We start from the raw sequence: 20,174 nt of genomic DNA, 5'->3' as shown, positions 1-20,174 counted from the left end.
GAAACTAGATGTTACCACAAACAGAAAAAAAGATATTCTTAATACACTGAAAACAACAAGCAGTTTTACTCAAACCTATCTGGGGTCAATTATATGTAATCTAATTTCATCCAGAAAAATTAGAAGTTTTAAGAAATCTTTGACCTGTACATGAATGGTTGAAACAGAGTGAAACCATGCTCTGCTATGACTTCCAGTAATATATGAAGAATCCCTAAACAAGTCACAAGGGTCTCTTGTCTGAAATCAGAAGCACACAAGTCTTTAATAAATCAGTCACAAACACAAGATGGTATTTTAAATATACAGTAGGAACATTTATTTTAACACTTCTAAAAGATACTTCCTCCATGCCTGATGATTTGATATAAAAATCAAACACATCATACTTTCCCCATCAGTCTTTCCACATCAAGGGCAATCAGAAATTTGTACAACATGAATATTTGCTTCTGAAACAAAAATTACAAATTAAGTGATAACAAAAATACACAAATCAACTGGACCCTAAACAAATTTCTAATGCAGTCTTTCCCCTTTCCCCCAATCACCTAGAACTTCTTTCTTCAGCCTCATTCTGCTCCTTTTCCTTTCTTTGCTTGGCCATGAACTTCTGTTAAAAACAATTTGCAATATAAAATATCTATTAGGTGTTGCTCTGCTGTGTGTGAAAACATATCTAATATATTTCACTGAATTTATAATTTGTAAGAGCCTGATCCTACAGAGATTAGAAACACAGTGCCTTACATTAACATTCTTTCCTTCCATTCACCAGTCATCTGATATTTATGACATACCAGGCATTACGCTTGGTGCTTGGGGATTCAGTGGTCAACAAGATAGGTAAGGCCCTTTACCTCATGGAGCTTACATTCTAGTGGGGGAAGAGAAATAATAAAAGAATAAATAAGACAAATTTTCATGCTGGTAAGCACTATAAAGGAAAGAAATACAATAAGGGAAGTGACTGAGGTAAACCCTTCTTGGCAGTAGGAGGGAGTTTTGTACTTCTAGCTAGGTCTGTCTTAAGCAAAAGTCTTTCTGGAAGATGACATTTGAGTCTAGACTTAGCTAAAAGTGGGGAAGAGGCAGCTTCATTAAATTTTTCAAGGAAAAGAAGTGGGACTGGGAGAGGGCAAAAGGAACAGGGATATAAAGGTGCAAAAGTAGCAAAGGGGCCTTTTATATATAGGAAACCAAAAAAAATGAGAGTACCAGAAAAACTGCATCATAGTGAGTAATAACAGAGAGTAAGGCCAGAGAAACAGAAAGGAATCAGATCATGTAGGGCTTTACAGACCTAAAGCCAGTGGAAATTTTAAATGGAAAAATGACACAACAAGTTAAGAGCATAGACAGTGTAGCATAATGGTTAAGAGTTTGAGGCTAGAATAAAACAGAGCTAGGTTAAAATCCCAAGTCTGCCACTAACCTGCTATGTGATCTTGGGATTAGATACTCTTTAAGCCTTTTTTCCTACCTTTAAAGTTGGAATGATTAAAAAAAAGCAATCAAGAAGTTTGGAATGATACCATCTACCTCATAATGCTGATGGGGAAGGTATTAAATAAGCTTCCAGCAAATAACAACTCAATGTTAGCTGAGTGTCGGTACCACAAATTCAATTTAGAGGCTATATAAAATAACCTCAAACATTCAGGAGGAATCAGAACCACTGCTTCGACTATGGTTAATAATGATTCTCTAAAGGAGCACTTCCCAAAGATGAGTACAACTTAAAAGGCGGGTGAGGGGTGTCATTAAATCAGTTTAGGAAATGGGTTAAATAAAGTTAAACAGATTCTCTCTGACTAGACAATTCACAAATTTTAGTATGTTATTCGTCTGTTGACTCTTCAAGGGGCCATCAGAACACATAGTTCCCCACACTTTAATGGAGACTTATACAGGACTAGTGATCTGTAGAATCTACCCTGAGGAATGCTGCCAGAGGAAAAGGAATAAAGACTAGACATTCCTTGCAGCATACAGTGAAGACTGTACTTTTGAACTACAGAGGAATAAACTGGCATAAATCTTCAAAAGTTCTCCCAAAGGAAAAGAATATACGTTCTGGGTGAACACTTAAGTAGTCTGATTACAATACCACCTGGAGTATTTTATGAGGTGTTAAGAAAAAAATTTACCTCTGTATTTTGCTTATGACGTGTACTCTTGCAGTGATTTGTCATTGCTTTTTCACCTGAGTAGAAGAGGGAACAAATTGGACAGAAGAATCCAGCCTTCGGTACAAGGAAGTCTAAATCTAGAGGACAGGAAGAAAGGGGGGAAAGAGAATGGAGGGAAATTAATATCTACAGCTGTGTTAATCAAGTTCTCTAAACATGACAAACATGCTAATCATAGTATATACTTTTATAAACATAATATTTATGGCTAAGTATCTAGGGATCAAGAGCAATTAAGCCTTTAATCACAAAACCAAGGGCTTCACTTATTTATTTTAAAGATTTTATTTATATATTTGACAGAGAGGGAGACAGCAAGAGAGGGAACATAAGCAAAGGGGGAGGGAGAAGCAGGCTGAGCAAGGAGCCTGATGTATGGCTCCAGACCATGACTTGAGCCGAAAGCAGATGCTTAACGACTGAGCCACCCAGGCACCCTCCAAGGGCTTTACTTTTTTTTTTTTTAACATATTCTGTAATACTCTAGAGCCTCCAGGATATCATGAAATTTCTTCAGAATAGCAATTCGTTGAAAAAGAATCTAATGGTGTTTTTGAAATGAACATCTTTGGAATCCCATACAATAAAAGCAGAAAAATAGAGGCAGAATGATGGACAACTATTTGCCTGAGGAATATTCTGAGTAAATGGATATGGTGCTCCTTTAGCCCGTTTTAGCTGGTCACAGTCTGCTAGCTTTTCAGCACGTTTACTAAAATTTCTGCCTGGGCAATATAACTTAGCTCTTACCACAGCAGCAAAGAAAGTACCAGGAATTAAAAAAAAAAAAAAAAAGGCTTATCCCAAACTTTTAAGGATGGAAAAAAAAATCCTTGCTAGGTAAAAAAAAAAAAACGTATTTCTGTTTTCAGAAATGTCAATAGTCATCTAAACAACAGAACACTTACTATGGTACTGAATTTTTATTTCATATGGATAAGGAAAAATGTTATGTTTACTTTACCTTCAGGGACATCCGGTACCACTGATTTCCCTAAAGAAGAGTCCTCAATCTTCTTACGTTTTCGTTCTGGTTCTGAGTCCTTTAATCCAGATTCCTCATCAACTAAAATCATTAAAATTTTTCAAGGAAAAGAAGTCATTCAAAATACATGTACAGTATATAAAGCTAACACCAGATAATCCCTGCCTTCAAAATTAATTTATGGCTCTTCTCTCTAAGTAAACCTTCCTTGGCTGATCCCACTGGACCACTCTTCCAAGATTCTTCGATGTTAGGAAAAAAACAGACTAAAGGTAATAGCATATTTTATTTATATATTGTTCTCAAAAGAATTTCAAGGGTAATTGGAAGAATTTCAAGCTCTGTAGTTACTGTCAAGAGTTAACTAGTGTATGGAAAGGGCTGGGGTAGGGGAGTATGGATTGAGGAGGAAAGGATGTGGGCAGAAAGTATTCTCGTGCCCTCTACTGAGGCCCTCCCAGTCAAAAAATACTAAGCCTACACTGATAAAGACCCCTGTCCAACAGGATCACAAGTGACATCACAAATGTTCAAGTCCACCAAAGTAAATAACATGTAAGAAACATGCAGTTTTGGCAGACTCTGCATAATATGATCTTGGGGAAGAGAAGAAAGGAACTGGTTCCAAGCAATCCTGCTCACCTTCAGTAGCTATTAATATCTTTTTGTTACGTGGTAGCTGACAAGTCCCTTTCACATATATACCCTTCGTTTAGCTTTTATCTCCTGTGAGATAGGCAGGTCAAATCACCATTATCCTTTTCTTTTTCTTTCTTTCTTTCTTTCTTTCTTTTTTTTTTAAAGATTTATTTATGTATTTGACAGAGAGAGAACACAAGTAGGCAGAGAGGCAGGTAGAGAGAGAGGGGGAAGCAGGCTCCCTGCTGAGCAGAGAGCCTGATGCGGGGGCTCAATCCCAGGATCCTGAGATCATGACCTGAGCCAAAGGCAGAGGCTTAACCCAATGACCACCCAGGTGCCCCTCTCTTTATTTCTTCATAGATGGAGAACGCAAAACCAAGACATAAGAAACTGGTACGGCCAAGGCTACAAGGCTTTTAAGTGACAGGTTAGAAGCAAAGTTTGTGACTTCAAGTTCAGTGTTCTCTTCATGCACCTGGGCTACTCTTCAACAAATCTGAGGAGATGGACAGGAACCATGAAATCATTTTTTTTTAATAAGACTTTATTTATCTGACAGAGAAGGACACAGTGAGAGAGGGAACACAAGCAGGGCAAGTGGGAGAGGGAGAAGCAGGCTTCCCATGGAGCAGGGAGCCCAATGAAGGGTTCAATCCCAGGACCCTAGGATCATGACCTGAGCTGAAGGTAGACGCTTAACGACTGAGCCACCCAGGCACCCCATGAAATCATTATTTACTCCTCTCTTACTCCTTGTGTTTTATTTTTTTACTGGTCATCAAGTCTTAAAGAGTTGATTAAAAAAAAGGTCATCTCCCTTTTCTTGACTTGATTAAAATAGCCTCTAGTCTCTTCCTACAACAGTTTATTACCTCATCAGAATAACTAATAAACTTTCTCAAACATCCATTCCAAAAGGATGTTTATGTTGTAATAATAAATGTATGTTATATATAATCATATAAATAATTAAATAGATTAGGACAAATACTTCAGGTTTAAAACTGTTTAGAAAATTACTTTTTCTTCAGCTAGGTTCTTCTATCAAACATATTGTCCATTAACAGAAATAAATAGTTATATAAGCAGTAAATGAGTCACTTTTCTCTATTCTTCAGTTGAAACAAGGCAGTTCTAAGAAAGCTGGTAGCTGCAAACAGAAATCCTGGGGCGAAAATATCCTCATGAAATCATGCCAGGAGCTATCTGTCAGATTACTAAACCACTACCTATGGGCTTGGTATCAAGGAGAGGTTATGGAGAAGAACAAAGGAGTGTACCCACTTGGCCATGGAAGACAGCTTCAAGAAAGAACACATGATCAAGTAACGCATAATGCAGAGAAGTCAAGTAAGACTAAATAAGGAAGAAAAAAAACTTAATAAATCAAGTTGGACAACAATCCAATGGGGGTTTATCAATATAAACTTCAGAATGGTAGTTTACAAAGAAGCCAAAATACATTCAGTTCATTGGGAGGAAGAAGTAAAAATAGGTGATTACTTCCAGATACCTTCCCCTGAAAGGAAAAAGAGACAAGGTGGGAGCCAGAGGATTCAAAGGTTAAGGGCATGGTTTTTTAAATGGGAAAGACTTGACCGTATTTTGTAGGTGACTTGTCAAGGAATATAAAACAGAAGCTGGCAGAGATGGACCTCCCGTACTTGCTCTGGTAAATGGAAATAAAAGCAAGGATATCCAGGGAGGAATGAGCTGGTTAAAGCAGTACATGATGCAAAGCAGGAAAAGACTTATATTACACCCGGTCAGGAAATGGGGAAGAAAGGAGGCCTATAACCAACAGCCCAGCTGAGATCAGGTTCAATGAACTGAGACTCAATGACAGTTGGCAGTTTTTCCTTAGAGAAGACAGAATAGAAAAGCAAAAGGAAAGGAGGGTGCATCAAAGAGAACATATGAAGGATCCCCTGTAGTGCTGAGCCACCCTAGTAACTGATTTTTCGCTCTAACTCTGAATCTGTTAACTTGAGATCTCGAACTGTGTGCTTCTCTTCCTATCCTTCTATTATTTTTGCTATGAATATAATGGACAAAATGACAAATATCTGAGGGACTAGAGTACCTCTCTTACTAGATACCAGTCCATATTTGTTTCAACATAAATTTTCTCAATGTTACGACATCTTTGGCTGTCTGCATGGCAGCCTCCACAAAGCAAGGCATCTGGGTCCACAAATAAGAGGTGGATAGCAGTGATTTCTACTTGATGCGGCAACATGGTCAGAATAATCTCTCACGTATATCATCTCCACAAATTTGTCGTATTTTACTGTCACATTCTGTCACAAAAGGGATTGCCTATTATTCTGTTATCCATTCCATTATGTTCCATTATCTCTAAATTACAAAGACTAAAATCTTTATCCAGATAAGGCTGCTTTCCCCACCCCCACCCCACTCTATTTCACTGTTTTTCTACTTCTCTTCTTAGATGGTAGACCTTTAAGAACTTCAGCCACTAGTTTGTGTTACTCTCTACTCTCCTCCCCATTTCCATCAATCCTGCTTTACCTTCACAAATTTGGAAGGCCTCTTCACCTTTCCTTGGGTCTGTCGCAACAGCTTTTCCCGATGCTGGTGTTTTCCCAATTCTAACTCTCTTGGTTGGCGTTTTAGCTTTAAAGAGAAAGTCTGATTTACTGCTATAGTAACAGCATGCCATTCTTAGTTCAGAAGTTATTTTGATCTCCCTAAAGTGAGCTAAACCTTACTCTATAACATCAAAATATTACTTAAAAGTGAAATGACACCTTTACAATTTCTTCTAAATCCTAAATCTGAGAAAAACTGGGAGGCAGCCTGGTGTAATATCCTTCTACTAATGAAAAGCTGTCTTTTCCAGTAACACAAATATACCATTTCCATTCTAACTTGGGCACTGTAGTTTACTTTCCAGCTTTGTCATCTTTTTTTGGAAGTATGATAACTGAGGACAGTCTGCTCTGTAACTAAAAGCAATCTGTAAACTTGTACACATTCCTTTGGAAAATATCACAGGCCCTCACTCTTCATTAACTTCTTATATCAATATAGGGACAATTATGAGTAAGGCTACAACATCAAGTTTTAAAATTTTAAATGTAATCCCCTCATAAAGCAGAAAAATTACTACTTCTAAGTATCTACCTGCTAAGTGTCTTTGAATCATGGTTTTCAGATCCTCTTCCATAACATTCTCACTTATTGAACCAGCTTGGGAAAAGGCTTCAAGCTTCACCTTCCTTGAGTCCGTAGCTCTCTTTTTCCTATCCCCTCTTTTATCTGTGGGACGGTCATTTCTGCTTTGTGCTAACTCTGCTTTTAAATCATTGTCTCCATCTTCCTCTTCTCCAACTTCATCAACAGTAACAAAATTAAGCTCTTCTTTAAGGTTGTTAAAATCTGCCAGAGAGTCCTCATCCTCTTCAGTTACTTCATCCAAAGTGACTAAATGCAGATCACTGCTGTCATCCTGTATTTCATCTACAGTAACTAAAGTAGAAGGGTCTTCAGGCATCTGGGAAGAAATGAACTCAATAGGATCCCTTCCAGTACTTCCCTCATCTCCTTTAACATTTAAAGTGGCAAAAGTTAAGTCGGCTGACTCATTTAAAGGTAGCTCCTCAACTTCTCCAATTTCATCCACAGTTACCAAACGTTCCTGTTTGAGAAGATCTTGCTCTTCAGCCACTGACAGTACAGTAACATCTTTAGGTTCACTGTGGGAAATGCAATCATCTTGATCAATTAACTCATCTAATGTAAGGAGTGAATTTGAATTTTTTACCATTTCTTCCATATTTATTTCTTCTTCATCAATTACTTCATCCACAGTTACTAGAGCTTGTGCTAGGTGTGCAGCTCCATCCTCCTCTTCCCCAATCTCATCCAATGTTACAAAAGATAATTCTCCCTCAACAACACGAGGGGCAGGAGTTTTCCCTTTCTTCTTCTTTATGTTAAGTTCAGAGGAAGGGGTATTTTTGAGACTGTCTTTTCTTTTTCCCTTTAGTGGGTTTTGCTTGGCTTGAAAAGTATTTACTTCTTCTATAACCTCATCCACAGTGACAAATTCATCCAAATTAAATGGAAATAATGGTTCCTGTTGAAGAAACTAAAAAGAAAAAAACAAAAACACAGACCTGTAAATAGAAGCAATTACTGATAACTGGTTAGGTTCCAAATACTCCCAGCAAATGTACATGAAATATCATCTGTGAGAATTTCAGTACAAAGAAGTTTCCTATAGGCTGAAATAAACTATTTTTTAAGGCCACACAAATGAATTAGCTCTAATCCACAGAGCAAACAATACCGAAGGTAAAATCCTAAAAATATCAACCCAATTCCACCTTTACTTAAATTCAGTTAAGACTGCATTCCTAAATGATGTCCAGGTTTCTGAAATATGAAACACAAAAAAATACTACATTTAAAGTATTTATCAAACAGTGTAGAGCATTTATCAAAGCACAATGTGAAAAATTCATTGTTCCCTATTAAATGATACCTAACAAGTGTTCTAGGAGACTTACCCGGCTATTAGAAGCACCTTGAATGTAGCTAGAAAGTAAATAGCTAACTAGGTATAATCTAGTTAGCTACAACAACATTAATATAAAACATTATACAACATTAACGTAATATATTAATATGTTAATGTTAAACAACATTAAGTTTACATTTAGAGAAAGTTATATGAAAAAATTCTTACTAAATAAGACTTAATGCCAAATGCACTTGAAAAAAAAATAGTATCTCTAATTTGAAAAATGGTGACACCACTAAAGAAAATAAATTCCCTCCTACAAATTTAGTATGCTATCAATGACTAATTACTAGCATATATAATGACATAAGAACATATACCCAGTAATTTGGGGGGGAAAGAAACATTTAAGCATTCATATCATCAATTTATTAACTGATAGTATAAATTTATTAATAAGCCAACAGAAACATCATCCTTATTATGTTTTTAAAATCCTTATTATGCTTCTTTTTTTTAAAGATTTTATTTATTTATTTGATAGAGAGAGATCACAAGTAGGCAGAGAGGCAGGCAGAGAGAGAGAGAGGAGGAAGCAGGCTCCCTGCTGAGCAGAGAGCCCGATGTGGGACTCGATCCCAGGACCCTGAGATCATGACCTGAGCCGAAGGCAGCGGCTTAACCCACTGAGCCACCCAGGCGCCCCCTTATTATGCTTCTTAAACTAACATTTCTCCTTTGTGCCCTAATAAAATGACCAAAAAAATATTCTATGAATGGAAAAACCTAAAATATCAAACAACAACAAAAAATAACACATTTATTTGGCAGGAGAGCTTAGTACCAGGAAAGCAAATCTTAGATCCTATCCAGTTAGGTTAAACTGAGCCATCTCCAAAGGACCACCTGTTCGGAAGTTCCACAAAATGGCAAGGATTCTAGTCAAACACCACCCTTCTTTAACACACATGATTCTATTGTGTTTATAACTTACTGCTGTCAATAGGAGATTGGAGGGGTTTTTCTACTCTAATTCCCTTCCCGTCCCTGCGTAACTTTTTGCCCTTCACCATGAACACCAATAACTTAGCCTAGCTCAAGGTCAAAAAACAAATTGGTGGTAGGGTCAAAAATAAAATACCTCATTCCTGTCTCTTGCTCTGTTATCAAATTGATTATTATAGGAGAGACACTAGTGGTAAGATAGATGAACTCTACTATGGAAAGACAGAATGAATAGAAGGCTTACTAGTGTTAGTGAATTGTTTCTCACCTCTTTAGATTTGGAACTTCTACCAGTGGTGCTTTTAGGATTCTTAGTGTTTTGTCCAGCCAAGGTCTGAAATATTAAGTAAAAAATACAGAAAAATAGAATTTACAACCATGTTATTAATGTTCTTTTTTTTTTTTTTAAATCCAAACACCAAAAAATATCCAAACACATTCAATTATGCAAATAGTTAACAGGTATACCACACTAAGTCAACAATCATTTTAACAACATAGGCATCCTCTGTGTAAGTTGTAGGTAAACTCAGTTTCACTGATCTTCTCTTCCCAATACCCACAATGTCTAAGTTAGGCAATCAGTAAGCCGATAAAGGAAGTTTCAATTAAAAGAGCAAACGGTTTCCCATTCAGATGCAGAGTAGTAAATCACCTCAGGAGAGTCACTGCAGACTTTTCTTTTTTTTTGTTTTTAAAGCACACCTGTATTTCTGACCACATTTTATCCAAACAGTGCTTTTCAAACCTGTTAATAAATTACTATTCTAAATGTCTACTGGCTTCCATCAGTAGAATCATTAAGAGAAATGGGAACTTGGGAGTGGAGTGAGGAGATGAAAGTACAAAACAAGATTACATCTCCTACTCCAAAGCTACAACAGCAGAGCTACTCATTTCAAAGATACACTGAGCCATTCTTCCTACCCTCCTCACCTTATTGTTGCTGTCATGCCGTTTCATGACGGAGGGTCTAGCCTCTGTTTCCTGAGATTGTTTTGTAATATCCCTGTAATCCAGTTCAGAATCCTTGCCTTGCAGGGCTGAGATCCTTCCACTGCCTCCTCTGGTAACACCGCTCTGACTGGGTTTGAATTTATTGCTGCTTTCAGCCAAGCCTGACCTGGCACTTGTAGGTTTAAGGAGACCCAACTCCTTGGCTGAAAGCTTCTTTTCAGCATTAATTTGATCTCTGAGTACAGATTTCAGAAAACTTTTCTGGTTCTCGGATTTTGAAGTAGCTTTTGCCTTTAGAGAAGAGACCATACCGGCTTTGATGCTTGATTTAGTGTTAGATGCATTTGATACAGCCAACATACTAGTTTTACTAGTTTCATCAGGCTTATTAGCCTGACCCATTGCTTTATTCGGGTATCCCTTGGTCACAGCATTTTCTGCAGGCTTTTCTTTCACTGCTGCCACGATCTTTTCCAACTTCTCTGTAACCATCCTAGCATCATTCTTTTCAGCCTTCTCTGTTCCTATTTGCAGATCCATTCTGGTTTCCTTACTATTAAATTCATTTTCTTCCTTTTCATCCGTGTTACTTTTCTCAGAAATTACCTTTGTGCTCACTGCCTTCTCATCCCCAGTGGAAATTCCTGGTACCAAGGCCAAAACACAAGTAGATGGTACTATTTCTGAAACAGTTTCATGTTTGTCCACTTCAGCTACAGCCTCTATCATAGACTGTGTAATCCCAGAAAAGAAATCTTCTGCTTCAGATGGAGATTCTTCTAGAATTCCTTTGATGTTCCTTTCTTCTATAAATGCAGTGTCAGATGTTGATAATTCTGTTGTAGGGTTAATAATTTCTGCCTCTTCCTTCTCAAAGTCACTGGTATACACCTGCTGATTTAAAACACATTCCTCTACATTTTCAGTGAATAATTCAATACTTATTGGAGTGGATGCTACAAGAGGAATTTCCACTTTGATCTCTTCTTCTTGAGTTTCAACTTCCAAAGTTTGAATTGCAAAGTCAGAGTCACACAGTGCCTTTTCAGGTTCTTCCTCACAAGTTTCTTCCTGCTGTACGGATGTTTCTGTTTCAACGTTGGGAACAGTTTCTTCTTCAACCTCACTAGGTTTAACAGAGAGACTATCAGCTGCTGTTTGGACCTCACTTTCATCAACTGGACTGTTTTTCAAGTCAGGGCTAAAAGTATTTAAAAACAAACAAAAAAAGAACACAAACAACACAAACAAAAATCAAACTATGATGAGAATTCAACCATTATAAATAATCCTGTTGATGCCAACTGTTAAGACTTCTTGATGCATTAGTAATAAGCACTGGGAAATCCAGCCAATCAGAATTAAAATGGTTAAGACGTTTTGATATAAATATGTAAGCAATATAAAATTTTAAGAGATCCTCCACTGCCCTGAAGATTTCTTTTTAGTTCAAAGGAAATAATGGCAAAATTATGACCACTGATACAATCCTTACAACCAATTTTTTCCTTCTGTGTCACATTTGCACTAGACATGAGGAGGCTGAATGTGAATGTAAGACATCTCAGATTATTAAGATCTTCCCAATAGTGGTTACTGAAATAATAAAATATCTGTATAGTTCTACAATGAAACTAACAATCCATGCACTGAAATTTAAAATTTTCAGTGAATCTTATCTAAAATGAACAGAAACTGGTCGGGAGAAAAGGCTATACTCCTAACAATGTCAACTTTTTTTTTTTTTTTTTTTTTAAAGATGTGAGACGGATTTGTTTTTCCCAAGAACTGTATTTATTAATAACAATTCCTAAAAGAAAACTTCCTTTGGAAGTATCTTTTAAATACTCTATTGGATTTAAAGTTAGAGGCAAAACACAATCATCTTAACATAAATTAGGTGCCTTTGGCTACTTGAGAGGAAGGTATATATTAAAAGAAATCTTTCCAGTTACAGAGAATAACTTAGAATTCTAATACATAATTTAAAATTTTAAGTAAAATTATTCAGAAGAAATGAAGAAAATACATGCCAAGTAAAAGCAACTGATCTTATTTCACTGTGGTCTTTCCAAATCCAAGGTAAATAAAATTATGTGTGGGATTCTGTAATTCAACTTATTTCACGGAGACAGAGATAGAATAAACTAATTTTTATATTAATGTTCCATAGGTCAGAGGTTATCTTGAAGAGTGACAAGAAAAATCTTAGCTTCCAAAACAATGTCCAGCATGCAGTCAACACAAATCAAATTTAACTAATATATTCGCTTATTACATTAGAAGCAACTGGTTAGAGGAAGACACCAGAAAGTGATGCCGTATCAACACCTCACAGTAAAGAATATTGGGGTTTTTTTCCTCCTACTTTTCAAAGAGGGATGGGATGAGACATCCCCTTGATATGTTTCCCCAAAAGTGGCCATAATACCCTTCAGTCAATGCAAGGTGATGTGTATCTGTGTCCCAAGACGTTAATATTTCAAAACTTTGGAAAAAGTACATGCTACCATATCAGGGTCCAACCATTTAAACCAATAAACTGGTCTTCCCCACCCCCACCGAAGATGGTTAGGTTTAAACTTCCAAAGGAAATCTAAGAGATCAGAGAAACACCTCCTGATGAAGTTATAGAAGCAGAGAGTGTGAGGAATTTAAGTTCAACAGTCTGTAAGACACACCTTAATTAGTATGTATTCTACTTATTTGTATAAGCTTCCTCTGTATGCTGAAAGGGTTTAAAACTTTTTTGAAATTATTCACATTGCTTAAATTCAAAAATACCAATGGCTGATTTTAAGTGTTCCAAATTCTTAGAACTAGTCAGAATAAAACTTGTGGCCCAGCACAAATACAACAAAGGTAAGAAGTTCTGACATTCAGTTACAGCAGTTAGGTAAATAATACCTCTCAAATGTAAGCTTTCATTTTTAAATTGTAAAACTTATTATCTAAATAAGGAAGATTAAATTCAAATTCCTGCCTCATTACAGAACTGCACCATTAACCCTAAAGGCTTTACAAATTAGGGTTATACAAAAACAGCAATCTACTCAGCTAGAAGGGTAACAATGGAGATTTTTATTCCTGGCTCTAGGATATAGCAAGTCCTTCCCCTTTACCATATTTAAAGTTTGTCAGTAGAAAAAGCTATTATATTTTATACAAAATGGATCACTATGCAGTTTCAATACTTCAAACAGAGAATATGGACCTACTTGAAAAAAATGACTTAATATGCTGTTTGTGTTTGTCTTTTAAAATTACAGTGTTGGTTGCCTGGGTGGCTCAGACAGTTGAGTGCCTGCTTCGGCCTGGGTCACGATCCCTGATCCCAGGATTGAGCCCTTCATCAGGCTCCCCACTTGGTGGGGACTCTGCTTCTCCTGCTGTCCTTCACCATGCTTGTGTTCTCTCTATCTTAAATAAATAAATAAAATCTTAAAAATAAATAAAATAAAATAAAATTACAGTGCTTTTTCACAGAATTCATTTACCAAAAAATTATGTCTAGTTCTTTGGCTAATATGGGAAAAAGTCTCCATGTTCATGAAGTTAGCCTGAAAAGTCCATTTGAGATGTCAAATAAATGAAATTATTAATACCAGAGTCAAAAAAGACCTCAGTCTTTTAGAGATCAAAGGAAAACTACATCATATTTTGGGAAATGCACAAGAAAGAAATAGAAAAGGCATTCAGGATATAGGTATCTAATTTCTACCTCTGACCCACTTCCATCCCCCCATAATACCACGGTTTCAAAACAAAAAAAGCTGGGTGTGAGAACAAAGGTTAACAACCATATGCTATACTTTTCAAGAAACTTTAGACTGCAACTTAACAATACTGGAGATTAGTATTTATTTAAGAGGACCACTGAGTACTTTCCAACATTGCTAATGGGTTGGTGAAAACTGTACCTTGCATCCTTATTTGGAGCCTTAATCACATGAAAGGTAAATAAGGTATACATGGGAGATGAGAAAAGGCAAAATGTAGAATATTCCTGATATATTCGTAAGAGATTTCCTTTAAATAGGAAATAATTATAAACAAAAGGATCACATTCATGATGAATCAGTACCTGCAAGTCCTTCAAAAACAAAAACAACACAACAAGCACCAGTATTTTCCCAGGATTAGTTTACTCCAACCAAGAAATGTTAAGTATTCAGGCCCCATCCCACATCTTTTTTTCTAATGTCATATAAGACAGAAAAAAACTGACTGCAAAATGGGAATTATTAGTACTAGAAATTTTAAAATTAACTTTATAAGATTACCATAATAGGTAACTATCTGCAAACTCCTTAAGGAGAATCTTTGATTGGGAAGTCAAGATAATGAGAGGAAAAATGACTAGAACACAGACAATAGCTGTTCTTGCAGACCTAAAACTATGTCAAATGAAATCTATAAAATGAGATTAACCTATAAAATGAATTTTCGGAAAGGCCTATACACTTAGCCAGTTACTGTGGCCAACTGTAGGTCCATCTATATTACATGTAGCATTACCTATTTATTGCCCTTTGTGGGCTTTTAGAGCCAACAGTGCTGTTAGTATTACTTCTTAGACATGGGAATGTAATTGGTACGATCGTGTACAACTTAAAAGAAAGTCTGTGCTGGCAATGTATGTATAGCAAACCTAATTGCTTAAAGTTACCACTATATTTCTTAGCACTCTTTTTTTTTTTTTTTTTTAAGATTTTATTTATTTATTTGACAGACAGAGACCACAAGTAGGCAGAGAGGCAGGAAGAGAGGAGGAAGCAGGCTCCCCGCCGAGCAGAAAGCCTGACGCGGGTCTCAATCCCAGAACACTGGGATCATGACCTGAGCCGAAGGCAGAGGCTTTAACCCACTGAGCCACCCAGGTGCCCCTTTCTAAGCACTCTTAATCAACTTTATCATTTAAAAGCCGCATATAAGAATTACTAAGAAAACCCCATAAAACACCCCACTTTTCAGGTATCTTAAAATTAGCGCATCAAATTAAACAAACTTTCCATATTTAAATACTTTCAAAATGCTCTTTCAAACTGGTAAACTCTTACCACACTGACCTCTAACAAAGAACAAATCACTTAGTATTAAAAAGAGGAAAGAATTCTAAGTCAGCGATTCCCAATGAAGAGCAGCAAAAAGAAGGTTATTAGTTGGTGGGGCAAAGGTGGTGATAAAGGCGGTATTCATCAGGATGAGTAAGTCACTGAGAAGAGGGTGTACTATATGTGGTCAGACCAGGACTGTGAGTCACTAGCCTATGTATACACTGAAGAACAAGTTTTCACCTCTCATCCAAGCTTTCATACATTATTTTGTTTTAAAAATATCTTTTTCCCCACTCCAATTGTCTTCAGAAAGTATCAAAATATATACTGAATGAATACCTTCTTTTCAAAAGAACGTACAATGATTAAAATTTTATTACTGTGTTTAACAATTTTGGAATAGAAAAATCTACAAGAATGTAATGCTGATAACGGAGTCGAGCTGTTCAAGAGTTTAGCAAAACATTTCATAAAGAAGTCATATTTATGTATTTAATTCAAACTGTGTTTACAAATTTAGTTTTTCTAAAAAAAAAAAATCAGTAAATACTTGAAAGAGACTAAAAAACAGACAAAACAATGCCTGGTCAAACAGTCCAAAAAAAAAAAAAAAACCCCACATACATACACCGTAACATTCATATATATATACAAAATAGACATGAGAGCTACAAACATTTTACTACAAGTGAACAATTATAAAATACAGAAACAAAATTCAGTAATTAAATACTTGCAAAAATGTTAGTAAGCATAAAACAACATACCTTTCTTTTCCTAGTTCTGGGTCTTTGTCAGCTTGAGCCTGTAACACAATTCCACATTTCATTAGAGGCTATTCTACAAGATTTTAATATTTATCCCATCAATGCTATGTTTCCTGTTCTTAAAATCTAAGCTAAAAAAACAAGACCACATCTTAAAACTATATCAAAACAGTTTTTGGTGTCCACGTAACTATCAGGTTCTAGAATTATTATTATTTTTTTAAAGATTTTATTTACTTATTTGACAGAGAGAGACATCACAAGTAGGCAGAAAGTCATGTAAAGGGGGCAGAAAGCTCCCTGCTGAGCAGAGAGCCTGATGTGGGGCTTGATCCCAGGACCCTGAGATCACGACCTGAGCTGAAGGCAGAGGCTTACCCACTGAGCCACCCAGGTACCCCTAGAATTATTTTCTCCTTAGATAAAAAACCCTAAGTTAGGTGATAGAGAATAATGGACAGAGAGCAATTAATGAGAAAAAAAGTCTCCTTAATGCTGATATAAAATAAGAAACTCTTTTGGATGCCTGGGTAGCACAGCTGGTTGAGCATCAGACTTGGTTTTGGCTCAGGTCATGATCTCAGGATCCTGATATCAAGCCCTGCATCGGGTTCTGTGCTCAGCTGGTAGTATGCATGAGATTCTCTCAGCCCCTCACCCTCTGGCCCTCCTCCCATGTGTGTGCACGCATACGTGTATGCTCTCATTTTCTCTCTCTCAAATAAATACAATCTTAAAAAAAAAGAAAAATTTTTATCTTTAAAGGCTTGGAAATACTGCTTTTTTTCCCAAGAATAAAAACCTGAAATTTCAACATCTTCACTATCCAATTATTATTTAAAAAGACTTCTATCAATATGGGAGATGAGGTGACTTAAAAAGCTTTCTACTCAAAACACCTAGTGGTGCCTGGGTGACTCAGTCGTTAAGCATCTGTTGTCAGCTCAGGTCATGATCCCAAGGTCTTGGGATGGAGCCCGTCACTGGGCTCCCTGCTTGTCAGGAAGCCTGCTTCTCCCTCTCCCACTCCTCTCCTTATATTCCCTCTCTCGCTGTCTCTGCCAAATAAATAAATAAAATCTTAAAAAAAAAAAAACCACAAATACCTAGAAGCGCTGAACAAAATTTAACAATCCTTTTTTTTTTTTTTTCAAGTAGGCGCCACGCCTAGGGTGGAGCCCAATGTGGAGCTTGACCTCATGACCCTGAGATCAAGACCTGAGCTGAAATCACAAGTTGATTAATCAACTGAGCCACCCAGGCACCGGCAACAATAATCCTTTTAAACATACTTCTGAACCACCAAGAAAATCAATGTCCTAGGGCCCAAAACAGAAGCAGAATTAAACTTCAATGCCTATGTACCAAGCATAGGTCTAGACCCTGGACATATCAGTGAACAAAACAGCAAAAACTATCTGTTCCTTAGAGCTTACATATATCAGCTGTAGGTTGCTTCTCTGCGAATCATGTGCTCTGAGTTAGAATTACCTTTCTTTAGATATATTAAAAACTGAAAATTATACTTTAAAGAAAGTTGAATAATGTGCTTAGAAAGGATTTCTGGTGTAGGTAATGGGAGTCCCAGAGTAAAGGCCTTCTTTATTGGGGCATTTTCTTGGGTATTCATTCTACACTCTAATGACACGTAACCAAAGTTAAAGATGATAGTTGATAAGCCCCATCCATAGTATTTACAAGCAGTCTTCCCATTCATGGGAAAAGCTTATGGGGGGAGGAGAGCAGCCTGCATGACAGCGGAGGAAATCTGTATCAGATACCTGTATTAGCTAACTTGCTTCCTTATTCATAAAGAGAAAAACAAATGCACAACAGAGAGTAAGGTAAAAATACAAAATGGACTAAAGATATTTCAGACAATGAAATACTCCACAAAATCAGTATAGGTGCTACTTCCACAAAGAACATTAAAATTTAAAAAGAAGAAATAATCAAAGAAATAATAAGAGAAAGATCTTTTTCAGGTGAAGGAACACACTAATCTTTATAAATTCACTGAGTGCTCTAAAGCAGGATATATGAATAAGTCCCAAACCAAGATAAAACCTTGCTCACTGGGCTAGCCATACTGATCCTGCCTGGAGTTTCTGAATCATCCAATTTGTCCTTAAGGACTTAACACTTGCCCTTCAGTTTAAAAACCTCCTCTCCTTTTAATTGAATAATGTGTTTCATTGCCCTTCAGTTTAAAAACCTCCTCTCTCGGGGTGCCTGGGTGGCTCAGTGGGTTAAAGCCCCTGCCTTCGGCTCAGGTCATGATCCCAGAGTCCTGGGATAGAGCCCCACATCCGGCTCTCTGCTCGGCAGGGAGCCTGCTTCCACCTCTCTCTCTGCCTGCCTCTCTGCCTACTTGGGATCTCTGTCAAATAAATAAATAAACAAAATCTTAAAAAAAAAAAAACACCTCCTCTCTTTACTTTGTTCAGGTCTCAAATAACTATTCCTCAGAGGGACTATCCCTGCCACTGTAAAATAAACATTCCCCCCAATCCATTACTGGCTACCCTTTTATCTTGACTGGTCTCCATAACACTTCATAGCATTTCTTAACCACCTGACATTGAGTGTGTGTACATGTATAATCTTTTTATAGTCTATCTTTGCTAAAGTATAAGCTCCTTGAGGATTAGGATATCAACTCCTCTGTTTATCAATGTAGTCCAATGTCTAAAACAGAGCTGCCACCGAAAAGGAATTACACAGGTATTTAATGAACCAATCAATAAATGCTAGAAGTTTTCAAAAGAAAAAAAAAATACATAATGGTATGATTAGACTCAGCCTTCTTGGGGTACCTGGCTGGCTCAGTCGGTTAAGCATCTGCCTTGAGCTCATGTCAGGAGGCCAGGGTCCTGGGATCAAGCCCCGTATCAGGCTCCCTGCTTAATGGGGAGCTTGCTTCTCCCTCTGCCTCTGCCACTACCCCTACCCCTGCTTGTGTTCTCTCTCTCTCTCACCCTCTCTCAAATAAATAAAATCTTAAAAAAAAAAAAAAAAAAAGTATCAGCCTTCTCCTTAACAATACAGTTTAAGGGGCACCTGACTGGCTCAGTAGGTAGAGCATGCAACTCTTCATCTCAGGTGTGTGAGTTTGAGCCCCATACTGGGTGTGTAGAGATTTATTAAAAATAAAATCTTAAAACAAACAAAAAACCTAATACAGGTCTCTGCCTGCTTGTCATCTCTGTCTGTCAAATAAATAAATAAAATCTTAAAAAAAAAAAAAAAAAAGAATGGGGGGGTGTCAAAGAATAATACAAGGATGGTAATAAATTAGCTCATTATAAACATGGTCAATTAAAAACCGTAATTAAAAAATTATTTAAAAAATTGGGGGACAGAATTTATTTCCATTTCCTAGTCTAGCTTAGGCATTAACTACTTCTCATACAGACCATTATAATACCTTGAAATTAGTCTACCTGCCATAGCCATCAATTTATCATTTGTTAAATGAATATAATGGACACTATATGACATGTTCAAGATTATGAGGCTACCTCATCAGGTGTGGGGCTAACTCTACAGTAAAACAGTGTGTTTTTCAATTTAATAAGCTGTAAGAATAAGGTTCCAAGTAAAAGCTTGGGAAGTAAAGTATCATTCAGGCAGATGTTTTCTATAATCACTTGTTTCATTTTCTTTAAGTCTAAAAATTTGGGACTGTATTTTTAGAAGAAAAATTTCTGTATCATCACTGCTCCCCATAATTCTGAATAAAGTAATAACTTCAAAATATCAAAACACAAAATTTTTAAAAATACCATGTATTGCTGAGGGAAACTTGCTAAGAACTTCCAAATTTTTTCTGAAATTATCAGGTTAAACAAGCTACTCAAATTTGTGCTGAAATCAGTACCTATCATGGGGCGCTGGGTGGCTCAGTTGGGTATGACTCTAGTTTTCTGCTCAGGTCAAAATCTCAGGGCCATGAAATGGAGCCCCATGCTGGGCTCTGTGCTCAGCAGGGAGTCAACCTGAGGATTTTCTCTTACTCACCCTCAACCCTTTCATTCTCTTCCTCTAAAATAAACAAATCTTAAAAAAAAAAAAATCAGT

At 36.8% G+C, this 20,174-nt stretch overlaps 1 protein-coding gene across 6 annotated transcripts in view; it reads right to left on the bottom strand.

Moving 5' to 3' along the window:
- Window positions 1–292: 292 nt before the first annotated feature.
- ZNF638 (zinc finger protein 638) overlaps window positions 293–20,174 on the bottom strand; it is an 80,893-nt gene continuing 61,011 nt past the window's right edge. For 3 of the 6 annotated variants that reach the window (XM_032352410.1, XM_032352413.1, XM_032352411.1), the window contains 8 exons: window positions 16,095–16,132; window positions 10,250–11,471; window positions 9,582–9,647; window positions 6,967–7,933; window positions 6,352–6,471; window positions 3,157–3,258; window positions 2,151–2,269; window positions 293–613 (listed from right to left, as the gene is read on the bottom strand). In XM_032352410.1, coding sequence (XP_032208301.1) covers window positions 548–613; window positions 2,151–2,269; window positions 3,157–3,258; window positions 6,352–6,471; window positions 6,967–7,933; window positions 9,582–9,647; window positions 10,250–11,471; window positions 16,095–16,132 — 2,700 coding nt within the window. In that variant the 3' untranslated portion in view covers window positions 293–547. The other 3 variants (XM_032352412.1, XM_032352414.1, XM_032352415.1) reach the window with 3 other exon arrangements.

This window comes from Mustela erminea, chromosome 7, assembly GCF_009829155.1.
Source record: "Mustela erminea isolate mMusErm1 chromosome 7, mMusErm1.Pri, whole genome shotgun sequence".
In the NCBI taxonomy this organism is placed as follows: Eukaryota; Metazoa; Chordata; class Mammalia; order Carnivora; family Mustelidae; genus Mustela; species Mustela erminea.
This window is presented reverse-complemented; position numbering and strand designations above follow the sequence as displayed.